This window comes from Lutra lutra, chromosome 11 (assembly GCF_902655055.1).
Source record: "Lutra lutra chromosome 11, mLutLut1.2, whole genome shotgun sequence".
NCBI classification, from domain to species: domain Eukaryota; kingdom Metazoa; phylum Chordata; class Mammalia; order Carnivora; family Mustelidae; genus Lutra; species Lutra lutra.
The window spans coordinates 79210824-79227964 of NC_062288.1; the positions used below are offsets into that span (position 1 = coordinate 79210824).

The 17141-nt window shown below is 39.6% G+C and overlaps 1 protein-coding gene across 4 annotated transcripts in view; it reads left to right on the forward strand.

Moving 5' to 3' along the window:
* Positions 1-17141, forward strand: part of CPED1 (cadherin like and PC-esterase domain containing 1) — a 281302-nt gene that overhangs the window by 228206 nt on the left and 35955 nt on the right. For all 4 annotated transcript variants that reach the window (XM_047694126.1, XM_047694129.1, XM_047694127.1 and 1 more), the window contains one exon: positions 11312-11429. In XM_047694126.1, coding sequence (XP_047550082.1) covers positions 11312-11429 — 118 coding nt within the window. The remainder of the gene's footprint in view (positions 1-11311; positions 11430-17141) is intronic.

Below are 17141 nucleotides of genomic sequence, written 5' to 3' on the forward strand. Positions count from 1 at the left end.
TTTCCTGGGAAGATCTGCTTGCTACATAATATGTGTGCAAATGTTTGCTCTGTTTGGTGTCACCATTGCTGATAAGTAAACGTCAGTTAAAAGTTGTCTTTGCAATTATCTCTGTGGCCTCCTGCCTCCTTCCACTCACTCCTTTTCCCACTTCGGTCTACAGATAATAGGTTTGCTCCTTTAAGAATATGAAATAACCTTTTCTAGTTGTTGTTGATGTTGTTGTTCTGTCACTTCCCAAACTGATCCAGATGCTTCAGAGCATGAAAGACCCCACGGTCATGACTCAGTTCCAGTTCCACACTCCTTTGTTCACAAATCAAAAAGAACTGAACTGAGGGTTTGGGTGGGGAGGGGGGTGTGGGGGTTTGGAAGAGTCTGGTGGTGGGTATTAAGGAGGGCACGTGTTGCATGAAGCACTGGGTGTGGTGCGTAAACAATGAATTTTGGAACACTGAAAAAATAAAATCAAATCTAAAAAAAAAGAAGAACTGAACTTTTTCACATATCCAACCTATAAATTCATGCTTTCTTTTCATTTGCATTCACATCTACCCTCTGGATTCCATCTGGACCCAAAACCAAAAGTGCTGAAAGACCACAACAAAGGCTGCTTTCCTTGGAGTTCCCGGCTCACCGGAAGTGGGAAGCCTCGGTCCCTTCACAGGCTTCAGCTCACTAGATTTCCAGACCGAAGTCCACAAACCCAGACATTCACATGCACTTCTAAACTGAGAATACAGGATGCCTTTCAGAATGGACTCCAGCAAGCAGGATCATGCTGGTCCCATCCTAGTTAATTTAGAGGCCATCTAGGTTTAAAAAAAAAAAAAAGAGAGAGAGAAAATTGCATATTAGTTCAGGGATTTGGAATGCATGAGAAATATATAGAAGTATTCCAAATATTGATGTCATATTAATAAATTTAATTGAGTGGAACTAATTCATCTGTTTATAATTTGTTTCAATTTCCCCTTTTCCTGAGTTCATTGGGGACCAGCTTAATATTCTCAGGTAGTATAATATATGGCCACTTTTCAGCTGATGTTTAAAGAAAGAAACACACAATTGTGTTATCATTTTGATGGCTCATTTCTACATGGGTCCTAATGTGTTCCACATAAGCCTATGAACACCAGACACAAATAGTGAGTCAAGCCACATTTATAATTCTGCTGCCTGACACCAAGTTCCACTATTCCTTAAAAAACATTAAAATTAGGGTGCCTGGGTGGCTCAGTGGGTTAAGCCGCTGCCTTCGGCTCAGGTCATGATCTCAGGGTCCTGGGATCGAGGCCCGCCTCGGACTCTCTGCTCAGCAGGGAGCCTGCTTCCCTCTCTCTCTCTCTCTCTCTGCCTGCCTCTCCGTCTACTTGTGATCTCTCTCTGTCAAATAAATAAATAAAATCTTTAAAAAAAAAAAAAAAACATTAAAATTAAAAACCTACCGATAAACTCTCACTAAAACAGGAACATCAACTTTTAAAGCAATGTTCTTAGGCATCCCTTCCTAACAAAGTAGAATAATCTGGCTAGTTACTCATTTTCATTAAAATGCAAAGAGAGACTATTGTATAGGTGAAGCTTATTCACTGCAAATGTTTTATTGGAGCAACATGAAATAAAAGTTAAAGTGTCTCCTGCTCTTCAGTAAAAATATTTACTTTTGTACTGTTTCTTTTTTTCTTTTTTTTTTTTTAAGATTTAATTTATTTATTTGACAGAGAGAAATCACAAGTAAGCAGAGAGGCAGGCAGAGAGAGAGGAGGAAGCAGGCTCCCTGCTGAGCAGAAAGCCCAATGTGGGGCTCGAACCCAGGACCTGGGATCATGACCTGAGCCGAAGGCAGTGGCTTAACCCACTGAGCCACCCAGGCGCCCCTTTTGTACTGTTTCTTAAAAGGGCATCTACTTAGTGAAAATTTTAGTAAGTTTTATAAAAGGGAATTCTCTGTTAATGATTTTTAAACAGAACAACACTGAAGAAGATAATTATTGTCACCATTCTAATATTTGTGTCATTAGAATGAGCCAAGGATGAAAATCATGATTCCAAAATAATTTTACTGATTTCTACACACTTCTTACCTCCGTCCTCAAATACCATCCACTCTGACCTTGAAGGGCCATGTTTGCGCTCAGCTCCAGAATGTTTCAAGTGCTCATCCTTCTACCTGGAACATTTACTCCGTTCCCTTTTAATTGTGTTTCCACTGATAAACTACAAACACGGTGAACAGAAGACACTATTAAGTGACTGTGCAGGTCCATATTCCTTCACAGCCCTCAGAAGGAACCAAATGGGCCAACATCTTGATTTTGGACTTGTGGCCTTCAGAATGTGAGACAATACATTTCTGTCATTCTTAGCTATGCAGTTGGTGGTAATGTATTATGGCAGTCACGGACAACAAATACACCTTTAAAGGAGGTAACAGTGTTTTTCTGACTTTCTTTTCATTTACTTTTCCATTTTAAATATTATTTTTTTACTTATATATGTATTTTTAAAAATATAATAATGATCCATACCAATGGCGTGATCTTTAAAAACAGAAGTTTAGTTTGTTTTGCTTCCTCATGTCTGGCCTACCATTCTTTTTTTTTTTTTTTAAGGATTTTTTTTTTTAAGAGTTTATTTATTTATTTGACAGACAGAGATCACAAGTAGGCAGAGGCAGGCAGAGAGAAAGAGGGGGAAGCAGGCTCCCCGCTGAGCAGAAAGCCGGATTCGGGGCTTGATCCCAGGACCCTGGGATCATGACCTGAGCCAAAGGCAGAGGCTTTAAGCCACTGAGCCACCCAGGCACCCCTGGCCTACCATTCTTAATCTTCTAATAGAGCCACTGTTCAGGGTTTCTTGGTCATCATTACAATAATTATGTAGGCACAGACAAGCAGATATAATATCTAACATTTTATTTTTCTTAAATGAGATCCTGGTATACATAATCTCCTGTGACTTGCTTTATTGCTTTTAATAATGCAGCTTATATATCTCTCCATATCTTCACTCTGCATCCTTCTTTTCTAAGAATTACAACATATTCCATTAAGTGGATGTTATTTAATCAGTTCCTATTGATGAATGCTTGGAATGTGTCAAGTTTTCTGTTGTTATACAAATAACTCCAGTAAATTTCCTTGCAGACTTTATGAAGTATATCTATAGGATAAAGTCTTTGGAGTATAACTATATTCACAAGATATTTTCAAAATGCCTTCCATAAAGGATATAAATCTCCTTTCATATGAATTTATATGCATTACACTCTTTTCTTAATGAAAAAGTTCAGTCTTGGGATCAGTGTGGTATGTAAAGGATGATTTCAGATGGATTATGCTGTAATTATTTATTGCTAATGTATACCTCAGCCAATTTCCTACAAATGTTCACTGGGTATCTAATAATATGAATCCTATAAGAGCTACTCAGTATTTTACGGCTTCCTGACTACAATACAAGGAAAGCAGTTGTTAAATTTGGAGACACTGCGAAGACAAAAAATACTTCATTTCTTTTGGAGCAAGATAGTGAAATTAGCTCCTCTGAGAAATTAGCTCCATTTCTTTCTTTTTTAAAATGAAATATAACTGACGTACAGTATCTTATTAGTTTCAGGGATACATCATAGTGATCCAGTATTTTTATACATTACAAAATGATCTCCATGACAAGACTGGTTACTGTCACCTTACAAAATTATTGCAATATCATAAGCACACATTATATCTCCATGACATTTATTGTTTAACTGAAAACTTGGAGCTCTGAATCAATCCCCTTTACTTTTTTCATCTGTCTCCTAGTAATTTGTTTCCTGTTACTGCCTATTTCTGCTTTGTTTCATTTGTTCATTAGTTTTGGCTTTTAGATTTCATGTGTAAATGAAATCATACGGTATTTGTCTTTCTCTGATGACTTATTTCACTTAGCATAATATCCTCTAGGTCCATCTGTGTAGTCGCAAATGGTAAGAGCTCATTCTTTTTTATGGCCAACTAATATTCCATTATGTATATATCACTTCTTTACCCATTCTTCTGTCAACTTAGGATTCCTTCATATCTTGGCTGGTGTAAATAATAGCTCCATGAACACAGAGGTGAATATACCTTTTTATCTGTTTTGGATTGCTGTTTTCATTTTCTTTGGACAAATACCCAGAAGTGGAATTGCTAGATTTAGGGTAATTCTATTTCTAATTTTTTGAGGAAACTCAATGTTTTCCTTAATGGCTGCATCAATCTACATTGACACCAACAGTGCACAAGGGTTCCCTTTTCTCCACATCCTCACCAAGACTTGTTATTTTTGTCTTTTTTTTTTTAAGATTTTATTTATTTACTTGACACAGAGAGAGAGAGATCACAAGTAGGCAGAGAGGCAGGCAGAGAGGGAGGAGGAAGCAGGCTCCCTGCGGAGGAGAGAGCCCGATGTGGGGCTTGATCCCAGAACCCTGAGATCATGGCCTGAGCTGAAGGCAGAGGCTTAACCTCTGAGCCACCCAGGTGCCCCTATTTTTGTCTTTTTGATAATAGCCAACCTGATAGGTGTGAGGTGATATTTCATTTTGGTTTTCTTTTGCATTCCATCGATGGTTAGTGATGTCGAGCATCTTTTCATGTGCTTTTGGCCATCTCTATGTCATCTTTGGAAAAATGTCCATTCAAGTCCTCTGCCCATTTCTTTAATTGGGTTATTTGGGGGTTTTCGACATTAAGTTGTGTGAGCTCTCCATATATTTTGGATATTAGCCCCTTATTGGTTATATGATTTAAAGATATCTTCTCCCATTCAGTAGGTTACATTTTTGTTTTCTTGATAGTTTTCTTCACTGTGCAAAAGCTTCTTAGTTTGATGTAATCCCTTTTGTTTATTTTAGCTTTTGTTGCCCTTTCCTGAGGAGAGTGTTCTCAAGAAATATTACTAAGACCAGTATCATAGAGGGTTTTTTTTAACCAATGTTTTCTTCTAAGAGTTTTGTGGTTTCACTTCTTATATTCAAGTCTTTAATTCATTTTGAATTTATTTTTATGTACGGTAGTTCTCCAGTCTTATTCTTTTGCATGTAGCTGTCCAGTTTTCCCAGCACCATTTTTTGAGGAGACTTTATTTTCCCCATTGTATATTTTTGCTTCCTATGTCATCAATTAATTGGCCATTTTTGCATGGGGCTTGGGGAGGCTCTCTGTTCTATTCTATTGATCTATATGCTTGTTTTTGTTTCCAGTTTCATACTGTTTTGATTATGATAGCTTTGCAGTGTAGTTTGAAATCAGGAAGCTCCTGCTTTTTCTTCTTTCTCAGAATTGCTCTGGGGTCTTTTGTGGTTCCATACAAATTTAGGATCCTTTAGGAACCTCGTTTCTTATACTTTATATAAGAAACTTTTCTTATAGAAAAGTTCAGTCTTGATATGGAAGGGGACTCTGCCTCCCAGGACTGTGCCAGGATTGTCAATTTTGAGAGTCACTACTGAGTTCCTGGAAATAGCAACAGGCCAGGGACAGAGGAAGAAATGGGTGACTCAGAAAGAGTTGGGTTCCATAGGAAGTGAATGTATATTTTTATGTTGGGGGGAGGGGCATTTTTCATTATTTAGTAGGAGAGGGAGACAATTATTTCATCTTGAAGGAATGATTACATGGGTCCAGAAAGTAAGATTTAAAGACACCTCCCAGATTAAATAGTCCATGGCTCCAAAAATATGGCAATATCACATTAAAAATTAGAACTACTATTCCTTACTACTATTCCTTTATGGCAAAACACTGTTTTATAAGAACTAAGTAGGCTTCCAGAAAAATTGGTAACAAGAAATAGTGATCATGAATTCATGGGTAGGGCAGTAGACAAAACCAGGGGCACCTTCATGTTCTGTTAGTCACTGTAGCACTTCATGAAAAGTTGGTCAATTTTTAAAATTAGATCCTAAACAGATATACTCTACAGAAGTCTGAACAAGGAAATCCCTGCTAATTATCTTATTGTATTCTAGTGAGAGCTATGGCAATCCAGTCAGGAATTTGTGACATCTCCAGCAAAACAATATACTTTAAATGTGGAGCTTCCAAGGTTAATGCCATTTTAAGCAACTCTGCTAAATGTTACCTTTTTTGTGTATCTAGACTCTGAGGCTCCAGGAGATGACACTTAAGACCTAAAGATCTGTCATTCATTTTCTTGAATATACCCAAACCTGAACAAATTTTGTTTTAAAGATTTTTTAAAATTTATTTGACAGAGAGATCATAAGTAGGCAGAGAGGCAGGCAGAGAGAGAGGGGGAAGCAGGCTCCCTGCTGAGCAGAGAGCCTGATGTGGGGCTCCATCCCAGGACACTGGGATCATGACCTGAGCTGAAGGCAGAGGCTTTAACCCACTGAGCCACCCAGGCACCCCTCAAACCTGAACAAATTTCTAATCACCCCAGCGATGAGAGAGATGCTAATGAGTTTTTTTCTTCTAAGAGAGTTTAAAATTTGTTATTAGTAGGGAAATCACTTTTAATATCTAAAGCATTACTCAGTAATACTCATATGTCCTGAGAAGAACAGGTTTCACAGACTCTTAGAGGAAAAGAGAAGTTTGGCTGCATATTCTTATTTCCATAGTGGTTTGACCAAGTATGAATTAGTTTTTCTTCCATAGCAAGAAGTGCAGAGCTAGACAACCTGAAGCTGCATTTCTGCATCAGCACCAATGCCCTGGGCTCTTTCAGATTTCAGCTCACAGTTGTCTCATGGTCATAACATGGCTGCTGCTCCTTCAGGCTCTCATCTGCATTCTAAAAGGAATCAAGAAACAGAGTGACCAAAAAAATGCACATCAAGGAGACAAAGCTTACATCAGGGAAGCAAAACTTTTCTAGAATCGCAGCCAACTTCCTACTTCACTAACAAATTTTTCTTCTTTTCTTTCCTCTTTTTTTTTTTTTGGATGTCACATGGCTATGTCTAGCCACAAAGAAGACTGAGAAATTGAATTTCTTCTTTTTTTAATCCTGATATATTGCTACCTACAGCAAAGCAAAGGTCCTCCTGTTAGAAAGGAAGGAAGAAGAATGGGTATTGTGTAGGCACCAACATTGTCTGCTGCCATACTTAAGAGATCATTTAATGCATTTCCCCCTCTCTTCTCTCCAGCCTTCATTATTTTATGTTGAGAAAACGAGATCAGGTGACTTACTCAGCATTATAGAGCCAGCTCATGGCAAAGCTGGAACTGAATTCACACATACGACTCTTAACACAGTGAGCTCTTTCCAGTGTATGCCACCATTCTCCTATTTCATAACCGTGTGCAGAGCCCACCCAGCAATACTGATGACACTTTTCTTCTCCTTACTCCCCCAACTCTATCTGCCAGCCTCCAGACTCGGGTCTGTATTTAGCTAGATGCTGTGTTTCTTTCAGCCTTAAGAGTAACATTGTTTGGCTGCAGCTGGAAAATGAGTAACGTCCACTTCCGCGGGCTGCCTTGGTTTTCCAAAGTAGCCAGGAGTTTAACTTAAAGGGTTAAGATTTATGAACTGCAAACAAAGATTAACTGCGAAGGAGAATTTCAAAAGAAAACACAGAATACAATAGAATATTCTTTGACCTAAACTACAGAAAGGAGGTAGGGCTAAATTTCTTTAACCTTGAAATCCGCTCTCCCTCTCCTACCCTCAGCTGTGTCTATCCTTTGCAGTATCACTTTGATTCCTGTCCTATCTTAGAATGTGCTAGAGTCATGGCTGTTCAGTTAGAACCAACGGGTCTGACCTACCAAGAGTCACAGAACAGCAGCCCACGGGAAGTCCATCTGAGGTAGAAAGAGTAGCGCACCAAGTAACAGTTCAGACACAGGCCACAGTTCCACGGAGTAGGCGTGGTCACCCAGTGTGACTCCCAGGCTGCTTTCCTGTGCTCTTTGCATTATGTTTATGCTATTATCATGGGCTCACATGTGGGATCCCTGGTATTCAGAAAGTGCAAACAGTAGACATTGGAGAAGATTGTCATGCTCTGTTTCCAACCATTGAAGGAACTTTGAAGTCGGATCAGAACAAGCTTCTGTATTCTTACAGTAATTTTTTTCTAAGCTGCAGCTAAGAAGATCCCGTTAGAACAAATGAGATGTAGGTTTCAGCACAAGATTAAGAAGGCCCTTCTGACGATGAACTGGACGATGGCAGTTGAGGTTGGGGACTTGGTGTTTTCAACAAGAACTTTGCACTTGCTAGGTATTAACACTTGTCCATTTTGAAGCTGTATTCAAAAATGCTTAGGACCACATTATGAATTAATTGTTCTTCCTCTGAGTATGAGTCTGTAGTAGACAAGCATGGAGGTACCATCTCAAGAAAGGTCCCATGATTTGACCTTTATAATGTAGATTTTCAACACATGAGTTTTTTAAAAAATGACCTTTTTTTCCCTTTTCTTTCTTTTTTTTTTTTTTAACTTGGGATGTCAGATAAATCCTTTTCTGGCCTTATCTTGTGGGCTTTGACCAGCAATTTCTTCTTCTTACAACTCTCATTCCCTGATTTTTCTCATTATTCCGTTCAGATGTTGTTACCTCAGAAAAGCTCCTATGACTAACCTACCCAAAACAGCCCCCACCCACTCACTGGTGACCGAATTGGGTCCCCCACGGGACCTGCCCTCAGTGCATATAACAGCACATTTTTCTCACTGATTGGTACAAGTCAGTCACATGTGGGGCTTCAACAGGGAATAGCTAGGACTCTGTCAGCTGAGGTCTGGACTCTCTGATGCCCTCCCGGCGAATATTAGGATATGCCCTTTCACACACATGCACACACGCACACACGCCAGAGAGAACCCAAACAAGCAACAGTTTTCCAAAGGCTTATCTAAATCCAGAGTTTTAGAAATGTTTCAGCATTACTTGCATGCGTGAATGAATCTATCATCATCATCTGTCTGTATCTATATATGTCAATTTATATACGCTAAAATGTATTTTTTTTAAAGATTTTATTTATTTATTTGACAGAGAGAGATCACAAGTAGGCAGAGAGGCAGGCAGAGAGAGAGGAAGAAGCAGGCTCCCCACCGAGCAGAGAGCCCAACGCGGGGGTCGATCCCAGGACCCTGAGACCATGACCTGAGCCGAAGGCAGCGGCCCAACCCGCTGAGCCACCCAGGCGCCCCTAAAATGTATCTTTTTATTCATACACTGAGCACAGCTAAAGTGCTTGACTGTAGGTGATTTGGTGCCCTGTTCATGGTGTGTTTCATACAACATATGTTGTTCTGTTATGAAGCATTTTAGGTTTTGTTTTGTTTTTTTCTTTATCATGGGTCTTGGAAATCTCTCCATGTTAGATCTATCCTTAGACATTACATGAGGGTTTCTCTAGAGTAGACTCTGACAAGTCTGACTTCAGGGCTATAGAGTCTGTGAGTTTTTTATTTTAATATAAACTCCCCTCCAAAAGTAGCTGGGCTCATTTGCAATCCCATCACTAGTGTATAATGCTATTTCTCATTGCCCTTCCTCATGTCTGATATAAACACTTTTTGCAATCTCATAGATGCTTAATGTCATTTTTTCTAGTCCTAAAAAAGGTCCAGGCTGCACCAAAAATAAATATGTAGAAAGCTATCTCTCTCTCACACACACACTCATAGATGTTTATTCAGAATAAAACTCCTCACATTATTAACTTTGTGTTATTTTAATTGCTCTTTTATAATGAACACTTTAATACAAATCACATTCCTGATCTTTCATCAGTATTCTAAACCCCAGCTTCAGTTGTGAATTTAAAAATGGAAGTATGTATTCTGAATCAAGATTTCTTGAAGTCTGTACATCATCCCCATTCCTTTTGTTCCTTAATATCCTGGATCTTCTCATACGAGATGTGGACATCTAAGTCGGGTGTGAGGATATGTGAGAGGGTGAGGGAAGGTGACTAGAAACTGCTCATTGGAGACAGAGTGACAGAGCAAAGAAGAGGTCAAACCAATTATTTCTCTCTATTAATTTGAACTTACGATATGAAGTGGGAAACAATTACATCTAACCTTTTATGCATCCAATAAATATTTGCCTACTCTATGGGAAGGACCAGGTATACGTGTGTGTGGAATAATTATTTGCTCTCGTGGCGTGTTCAGTCTAGTGGGCAAGACACAAATAACAAATTATCACCAAACGGTGAAAGGTATGAAGGAAACAACCAGGGATGACACGGATGACAGTGGGGATACAGAATCGTTCCAGAGTTTCAAGAAGGCCTTGCTGAGACCTCAAACGCAAAAAGATGCTCTCCAGGACAAATTAGAAGGAAAGCATTCCCAGCAGAGATAATAGCGTTTTTACCCACCCTAAAGTGTGATAGACTGAGAGAAGCCGGTGAGAAGGGAGATGGTGGAATGAGGCAAGGTCAGATGGAGGGACACAGGTCAGGTACAGGACTCAATACCTTGTAAGAAGAAGCTAGAAGATCACTTTGTAGTGTGCACCTGTTGAATTGTCCTGTTTTACAGTTGAAACTTGTATAATGTTATGTATCAATTTTACCTCCATAAAAAGAGAGCACAGGTGTGCATGAGAGAGAGAGAGGAGGGAGGGGAAGGAGAGGGGAAGAGGGAGGGATGGCGGGGAGGGAGGAAGGGAGGAAGGAAGGAAAAACCAAATGAAAATGAGTGTGCTCTGACCTGCTTGAGTAGAGGAGAAAGGAAGAGAGATTCCAGAGAGCTAAACTGCTGTTCTCCACTGCGCGTGTCAGACTAAACATTGCTTAGTACTGAACATGCGTCTATAATGATATTCACTGCAGTGAGATGGTACCTACTTTTATAAATATGTGAACATGTTTTGAATAAAATATATGTATTTAATTCCATGTCTGTAGTAAATGTGCTTTGAAGTGAAATTCATCTGTTAACATTCTCCTCAAATATTTCCCATTTTTTTTCACACTGATGGTTTTTTCACTTGATATCTTACAGTCTGTTTTTAATGAGTCAACAACACACAGGTGTATTTTTTAAGGTAAAACTTGCATCCATTTCGTTAAAAAATGGCAGAGCAATAATATCAGTGGCAGTATTAATGCAGTAATGAATATCAATGCCAAAATAAAGGTTAAATTGTCATTAGAATTTATATTCATCGCTCAGTGCAAGTAGTTACTTCCAGCACAAATAACTGTTGATAAGTCAAAACCACAAGAAGGGTAAAAGTTATTTGCAAAAGTTATTTGGCACAAAAAGTAATCTTGTTTTTTTATATTTTATTACTATAGGTCAGGTTCATTACAGCTAATTTTTACTATTTTAATGCAGGATTGTGGTTTGCTGATTCACCCAGAGGAAACCTGTGGGTTACAGCCTATTTCCTCTGACTACATTGAAGCCATTTCACAGCCCGAACTAAAGATCTGTCCATCTGGGGACACAACAGGTGACTATTACTCTGGATATCACTTCTCCTCAAAAATCCTCTAATACAGAGACGTATCTACTTAGTTAAACTATCCTTATACAAAGAAAAAATCAAGGTACTGCGTGACTTTTTCATTGGTGTGAACGGTAACACATCTAATTAATCTGAATGCATTGCTTTAGTATGTGAACTATTTTGATGCACCAAAATCTTCTTTTCTTCACCCTCTGCTCTTTGCCTGATTAATCCGTATTCATCTACAGATATCGACCAAAGAGTCACTTGTACCAGAAAGCCTTTCTTGAGCCCCTGCTTTATTTCTTTATTGTATATTTTCATAGCACCCTGTGCCTTTCTTCCATGACCATTGCCACAATCATTTAAATGTTAAGTATGTAAATAATTCTTCGAGGTCAGTTTTCCCAGATTGCCAGCTGTCTGAGGACAGGGAGTCTGACTTGTTCACACTCTGTCAATTCACTTAGCACCATAATTTCTGCAGAGAAGGGACAAAGTAAATATCTGCTGGCTATTTTGGGAACCAAAGAACTGCTTAAGGGAACAAGTGTAGTTTAAATCATTTATTAAAAAAATCATTGAGAATGAGTCTCCCATATACTGTGAATTAATTAACAGAGGCAGGAAAATCATTATGTCAAATCGAAATTGCAGTGTTAAACCCTGCCTAATTCTAGAGCAGACCAGGAATGAGACACTTTGGTGCCACTGCCCACATTCCCTGTTTCTCTCCTTCCCCAGTGTTCTTCTTTCGGTGGAGACTACTGGGGTTCAGCTAAAGCTGGGACTAAAATTACCTCCAAAGGGGGACGCCTGGGTGGCTCAGTTGGTTAAGCAGCTGCCTTCGGCTCAGGTCATGATCCCAGCGTCCTGGGATCGAGTCCCACATAGGGCTCCTTGCTCATCAGGGAGCCTGCTTCTCCCTCTGCCTCTGCCTGCCATTCTGTCTGCCTGTGCTTGCTCTCTCTCCCTCTCTCTGACAAATAAATAAATAAAATCTTTAAAAAAAAAAAATTACCTCCAAAGGGATAAGGGGAGCAGGGGGCGTCTTCTCTGAGATTCCTGGTTGTCCTTCTGGCCTCTTGACCCCAAGCCTCCCTTCATCTAAAGAGTCTGAGAAAACACTCAGGAACTTTTCTACCCTTGCCATGAACTTCACACCACAACTTGAATGGGAAATGAGTTTCACAAATGGGCAGTACAAATTGCAATTTGCCATGCACAGTTAACAAACGTGGGCATATCCCCGTTCTTGAACATGTGTTCTAAATAATGAATTACAGCCTGCGCACAGGGAGGGATTTACCCATCATGGCGTGTCAGGTGGTGTAGTTTACGATTCTCAACTAAATGAGATATAGGCTCTTACATACAAAGGAGACACCAATGTGTCTAGTTAAGGATTTTTTTTATCAGATGACATTTTATGAGAATCATAAAACAACTTAATTCCATTCCTCCTGCTGAACCAAGTCAAAAGTTCTCCAACAAAAGTCAGAGAGTACTGAGTTTCCTCAAGAAGTGGCACCTTTTTCTATTTATTAAATTTGCTGTAACTTATGTGCCAGGCCCCGTCACAAAGCTGCCTCTGTGCCTGGTTCTTTTTTCTTTTTTTAAAAGATTTTTAAATTTATTTATTTGACAGAGATCACAAGTAGGCAGAGAGGCAGGCAGAGAGAGAGAGGAGGGGGCAGGCTCCCCACTGAGCAGATAGCCCAATGCAGGGCTCCATCCCAGGACCCCAGGATCACAACCTGATCCAAAGGCAGAGACTTTAACCCACTGAGCCACCCAGGTGCCCTCTGTGCCTGGTTCTTAACAGGAGGGACTGCCTTCCAGCAGGCAACTTCTGGTACCTTGAATAGCTAGGCTTCTTCACAGAAGACCCCAAAATTGACTCCCCAGGCAAGTCCATGTCCTTAGCCTAACAGTACTGGGCCTCTAAATCTGGCCCTCCCTGTCTCCCAGGTCCTCCCAGCCTCTTGGTTTCACTTCATGCCCACTGTACACCTGCATGATTCCACACTCTGATCCGTGCTGTCCCCTGAGGCTCAAAGTCTTCTTCCCATCCCGGCCCCGTTGTCCTGATGCTGTATTTTCCTCTCTAGGAAGCCTCTCCTTACCACCCCACCCCCAGACTGGCTTCTCTGCTGTGCTCCCAGAACACTTTGGGCACATATTCCCCTTAGCCCTTACTTCATTATGTTTCTCTCTCTTTCACTAACCCACAGTCTTCAGAGTGGAATGATCCACGGGAGCAAGGGGAGCGAGTGGCATGGGACAGTCCACGGGATGAAGCCAGTAAAGATGAAAATATACGTACATTTATTTATATCTAATCATCCTTATTTTTGTTTTATAATGAACTTAATACATAGATACAGGAGTATAGGTACACACATTATTACAGTGTGTGTGTATTAATATAGTCAGAGGTGCATTACTGATGACTGCCCTCGATTGCATGTTTCTCCAGAGCAAACAATGCCCCTTTTTCATCTTTCAATGTCTAAGATACAATTTAAAAATTGTTGCTGAACTAAAACCAAGATCCAAGTCCTCCTCCTTTCCGTGGAACACTGTGAGCAGTCAGGGCACGATCAGTCAGGGCTCACTGCCCCACCCATGCAGTCCTAAAGACCCCAAGATTTAAAACTAATGAGTGAGACCAGGGACAGCAGTTTGCAAGAACGGATTTTTTGCAGGCAGACATTTCCTTCCTGGACAGTAAGACTCCATCCTGCTGAAAGCAGTTGTCATGGTGGACAGCAGTGGAAGGAAGTTGACTCAGGCCCTCCGGCTTTAGCTTGATGACCATAGATTAGTTCCAAAATCTTATTTTCACAGCACATTATAGTTACTTAGCAAACTGGATCCATTTTTTCACCTTGCCAATGAAATGATGGTCTACATGTCTTTTCAATAACACTAGCTAATACAATTTTGAGTGCCGGGGTTTTTTTTTTTTTTTTTTTAATCTTTCAGTTGATTTTTAGCCTTTAGAAAATAATTTAACTATAAGACACAACCAAGAGTAAAATCTCTTGCTTAAGAAAGAAAAAAACAGGGAGAGGAGATGCAACATAGGGGGTTAAGGGGGTAGGAGAAGAGTAAATGAAACAAGATGGGATTGGGAGGGAGACAAACCATAAGTGACTCTTAATCTCACAAAACAAACTGAGGATTGATGGGGGGGAGGGGAGTTGGGGGGGTGGGGTTATGGACATTGGGGAGGGTATGTGCTATGGTGAGTGCTGTGAAATGTGTAAACCTGGCGATTCACAGACCTTTACCCCTGGGGATAAAAATATATGTTTAAAAAAAATAAAATTAATTAAAAAAGAAAGAAAGAAAAAAATTCTTCTAATCTGATGAAGAAATTTATACAATGATTTTTGAATGAGAATAACATTAAAGAAAATAGCTCCAAATGCATTTTATGATATGTAAACAAAAGATAGTACCATCTTTTCTTTGTAGCAAGGAAATATGACAGCTTGTACTTTAATACTTCTACTAAAGTTGAACATATGATGTATTTTTTCCCTTAAGTGAAAACTGCTTTATTTTATAACATAGGGTCAGGAATTAGTGCCATCTATATGATTTTACATCTCACCATGGCCCCAAGTCACAAAGGTGAATTTCTTCTCTCCATTATGTCAGCCAATCTGATTCACATAAATGGCTAAACCCTAATGTGCATTAAATATAAAGCTACAATTATAAACCAAATCACTTCTCCCAAAAGCCATTTTTATTCCTCAGAATGTCATTTCCTAAAACACATGTCATACTCTATTTCAGAAATCACAGCTTTGATTCAATGTTTAAATATATAACATAGAATTTATGTCCCTCTTTTTGACAATTTTAGTTAAGAGCTGGTATCATTTAAAATATCAAGAAACTCCAGTCCTGCTGATGTTATACAGATGTCTCTTTCAAGCAGCATTACTAAATCACAATAAAAAAGGGGGGCATTTTTAACCAATACAAAAATGCAAAGAGTTATGACTATATAAATATATAGTAGTATGAACCATTGGGGCCAAGTCTTCAGAGACCCAATCAGGAGTCCTTTTGATGTGCTTGAGATTTTATGCCCACAAACTAATTGTCCCCATATTTGGATTTTTGTGCCTGCAATTGGCCTCTTGCTTCTTCAGCTTTAGAAGCAAATGGCCAAAGAAGGCCCCGGTTTGCACAAAATTAGCTGTCAGCAAGGTTAGAGGGGGAGAGAGTGTTTGGGGGAGAGGAAGCACGCGCTCTGAAATACTCAAGGATCTGATGAAAACCAAGCCCTTGAAAATAGTACTAAATATAGTCTCATTAGCGGATACACATTTAGGTTCCTAATACGCCACCATCCTGTTAGAAAATTAACAATCTTTTCTTTTTTTAAACATAGTCTCTGTCAACATATGAACCCACTAAATAAATTCTGCATTTCAATATAAAGATAAATTCATTAAAATAACCTATTTGTGTGTTTTCCTGTAAGTGCTACCAAAGAGATCATTGCGCCATATTTCATTTCTGGCTGATGGTGTTGTGCTCCCCGGGCCTAACATGACAGAAGGATCAGCAAACTGGAGACTCCAAGACCTTAGTTCTGGTCCAGCGAGTCGTTAACCGCATGATCCCACTTCTGTCCTTCAATTCTTGGGTCCTCAGTTTACCTCATCTGTAAAAGAGGAGGATGGACAGGAGACCCAAAGCCCCATTCCAACTCCATTCGAGAGGATGCCCACTGACCACAAATCTTTATGAAGATGTAAAGATATTTATGCAGGAGGTGGTTATTGATTACAAATCCTATATTCCAGGGCAAAGTTAGAATTAGAAGCAAGATGAATGAACACCACAGAAAAATTACAAAGAGAATTGGATGGAGAAATAAGCATTTTGAGGACAGTCTTCATTTTGCCGTTCAATACTCAACATCTCCTAAATTTTCTATGTCATTCAGGATATATACATATAAAATATATATGTAATATATAATGTATGTATATAATGGACAGGGGTCATTAACTGCATTCAGTCTAGAGACTGAAGTTTTTCAAGAAGGAGAAAATAAATTTTTTTCTATGTCATGTCTTTTTTTTTTAATTTATTTATTTGACAGAGAGAGAGATCACAAGTAGGCAGAGAGGCAGACAGAGAGAGTGGGGGAAACAGGCTCCCTGCTGAGCAGAGAGCCCAATGCAAGGCTCGAACCCAGGACCCTGGGATCATGACCTGAGCTGAAGGCAGAGGCTCAACCCACTGCTCCACCCCGGCACCCCTCTATGTCATGTCTTTTAGTAGCACTGCTCTTCTCTACATCTGGAAACTTCAGAAATGCCTTTTACCTAGCAGACTTCTTTTTCTCTCCTACATGGAATCTTTTGCGGAGGCCTCTTACTTCTTCAGTCCTGCTGTTAGGGCTACCTCGTCACTGTACCCAAAGTACCACCCATTCTATCTCTCCAAATCTGATCTATCCAGAAGACCCAACCTTCCAGACAACTCTGACCCTCACGATGCTTTCCTTATTCTGAACTGCCACAGCTTACTTAAGGTGGGGGAGAAAAATCTATCCCCTGGTTGCTAGGTATCAGGCACTATGCTAGGTGCTATATATTTTTTTTCTCCTAGAGAGAATATTAAGTAATTTTTCCAAGTTAAATAATGGTTCTCAACCGTGGCTGCAAATTAGGATCACCT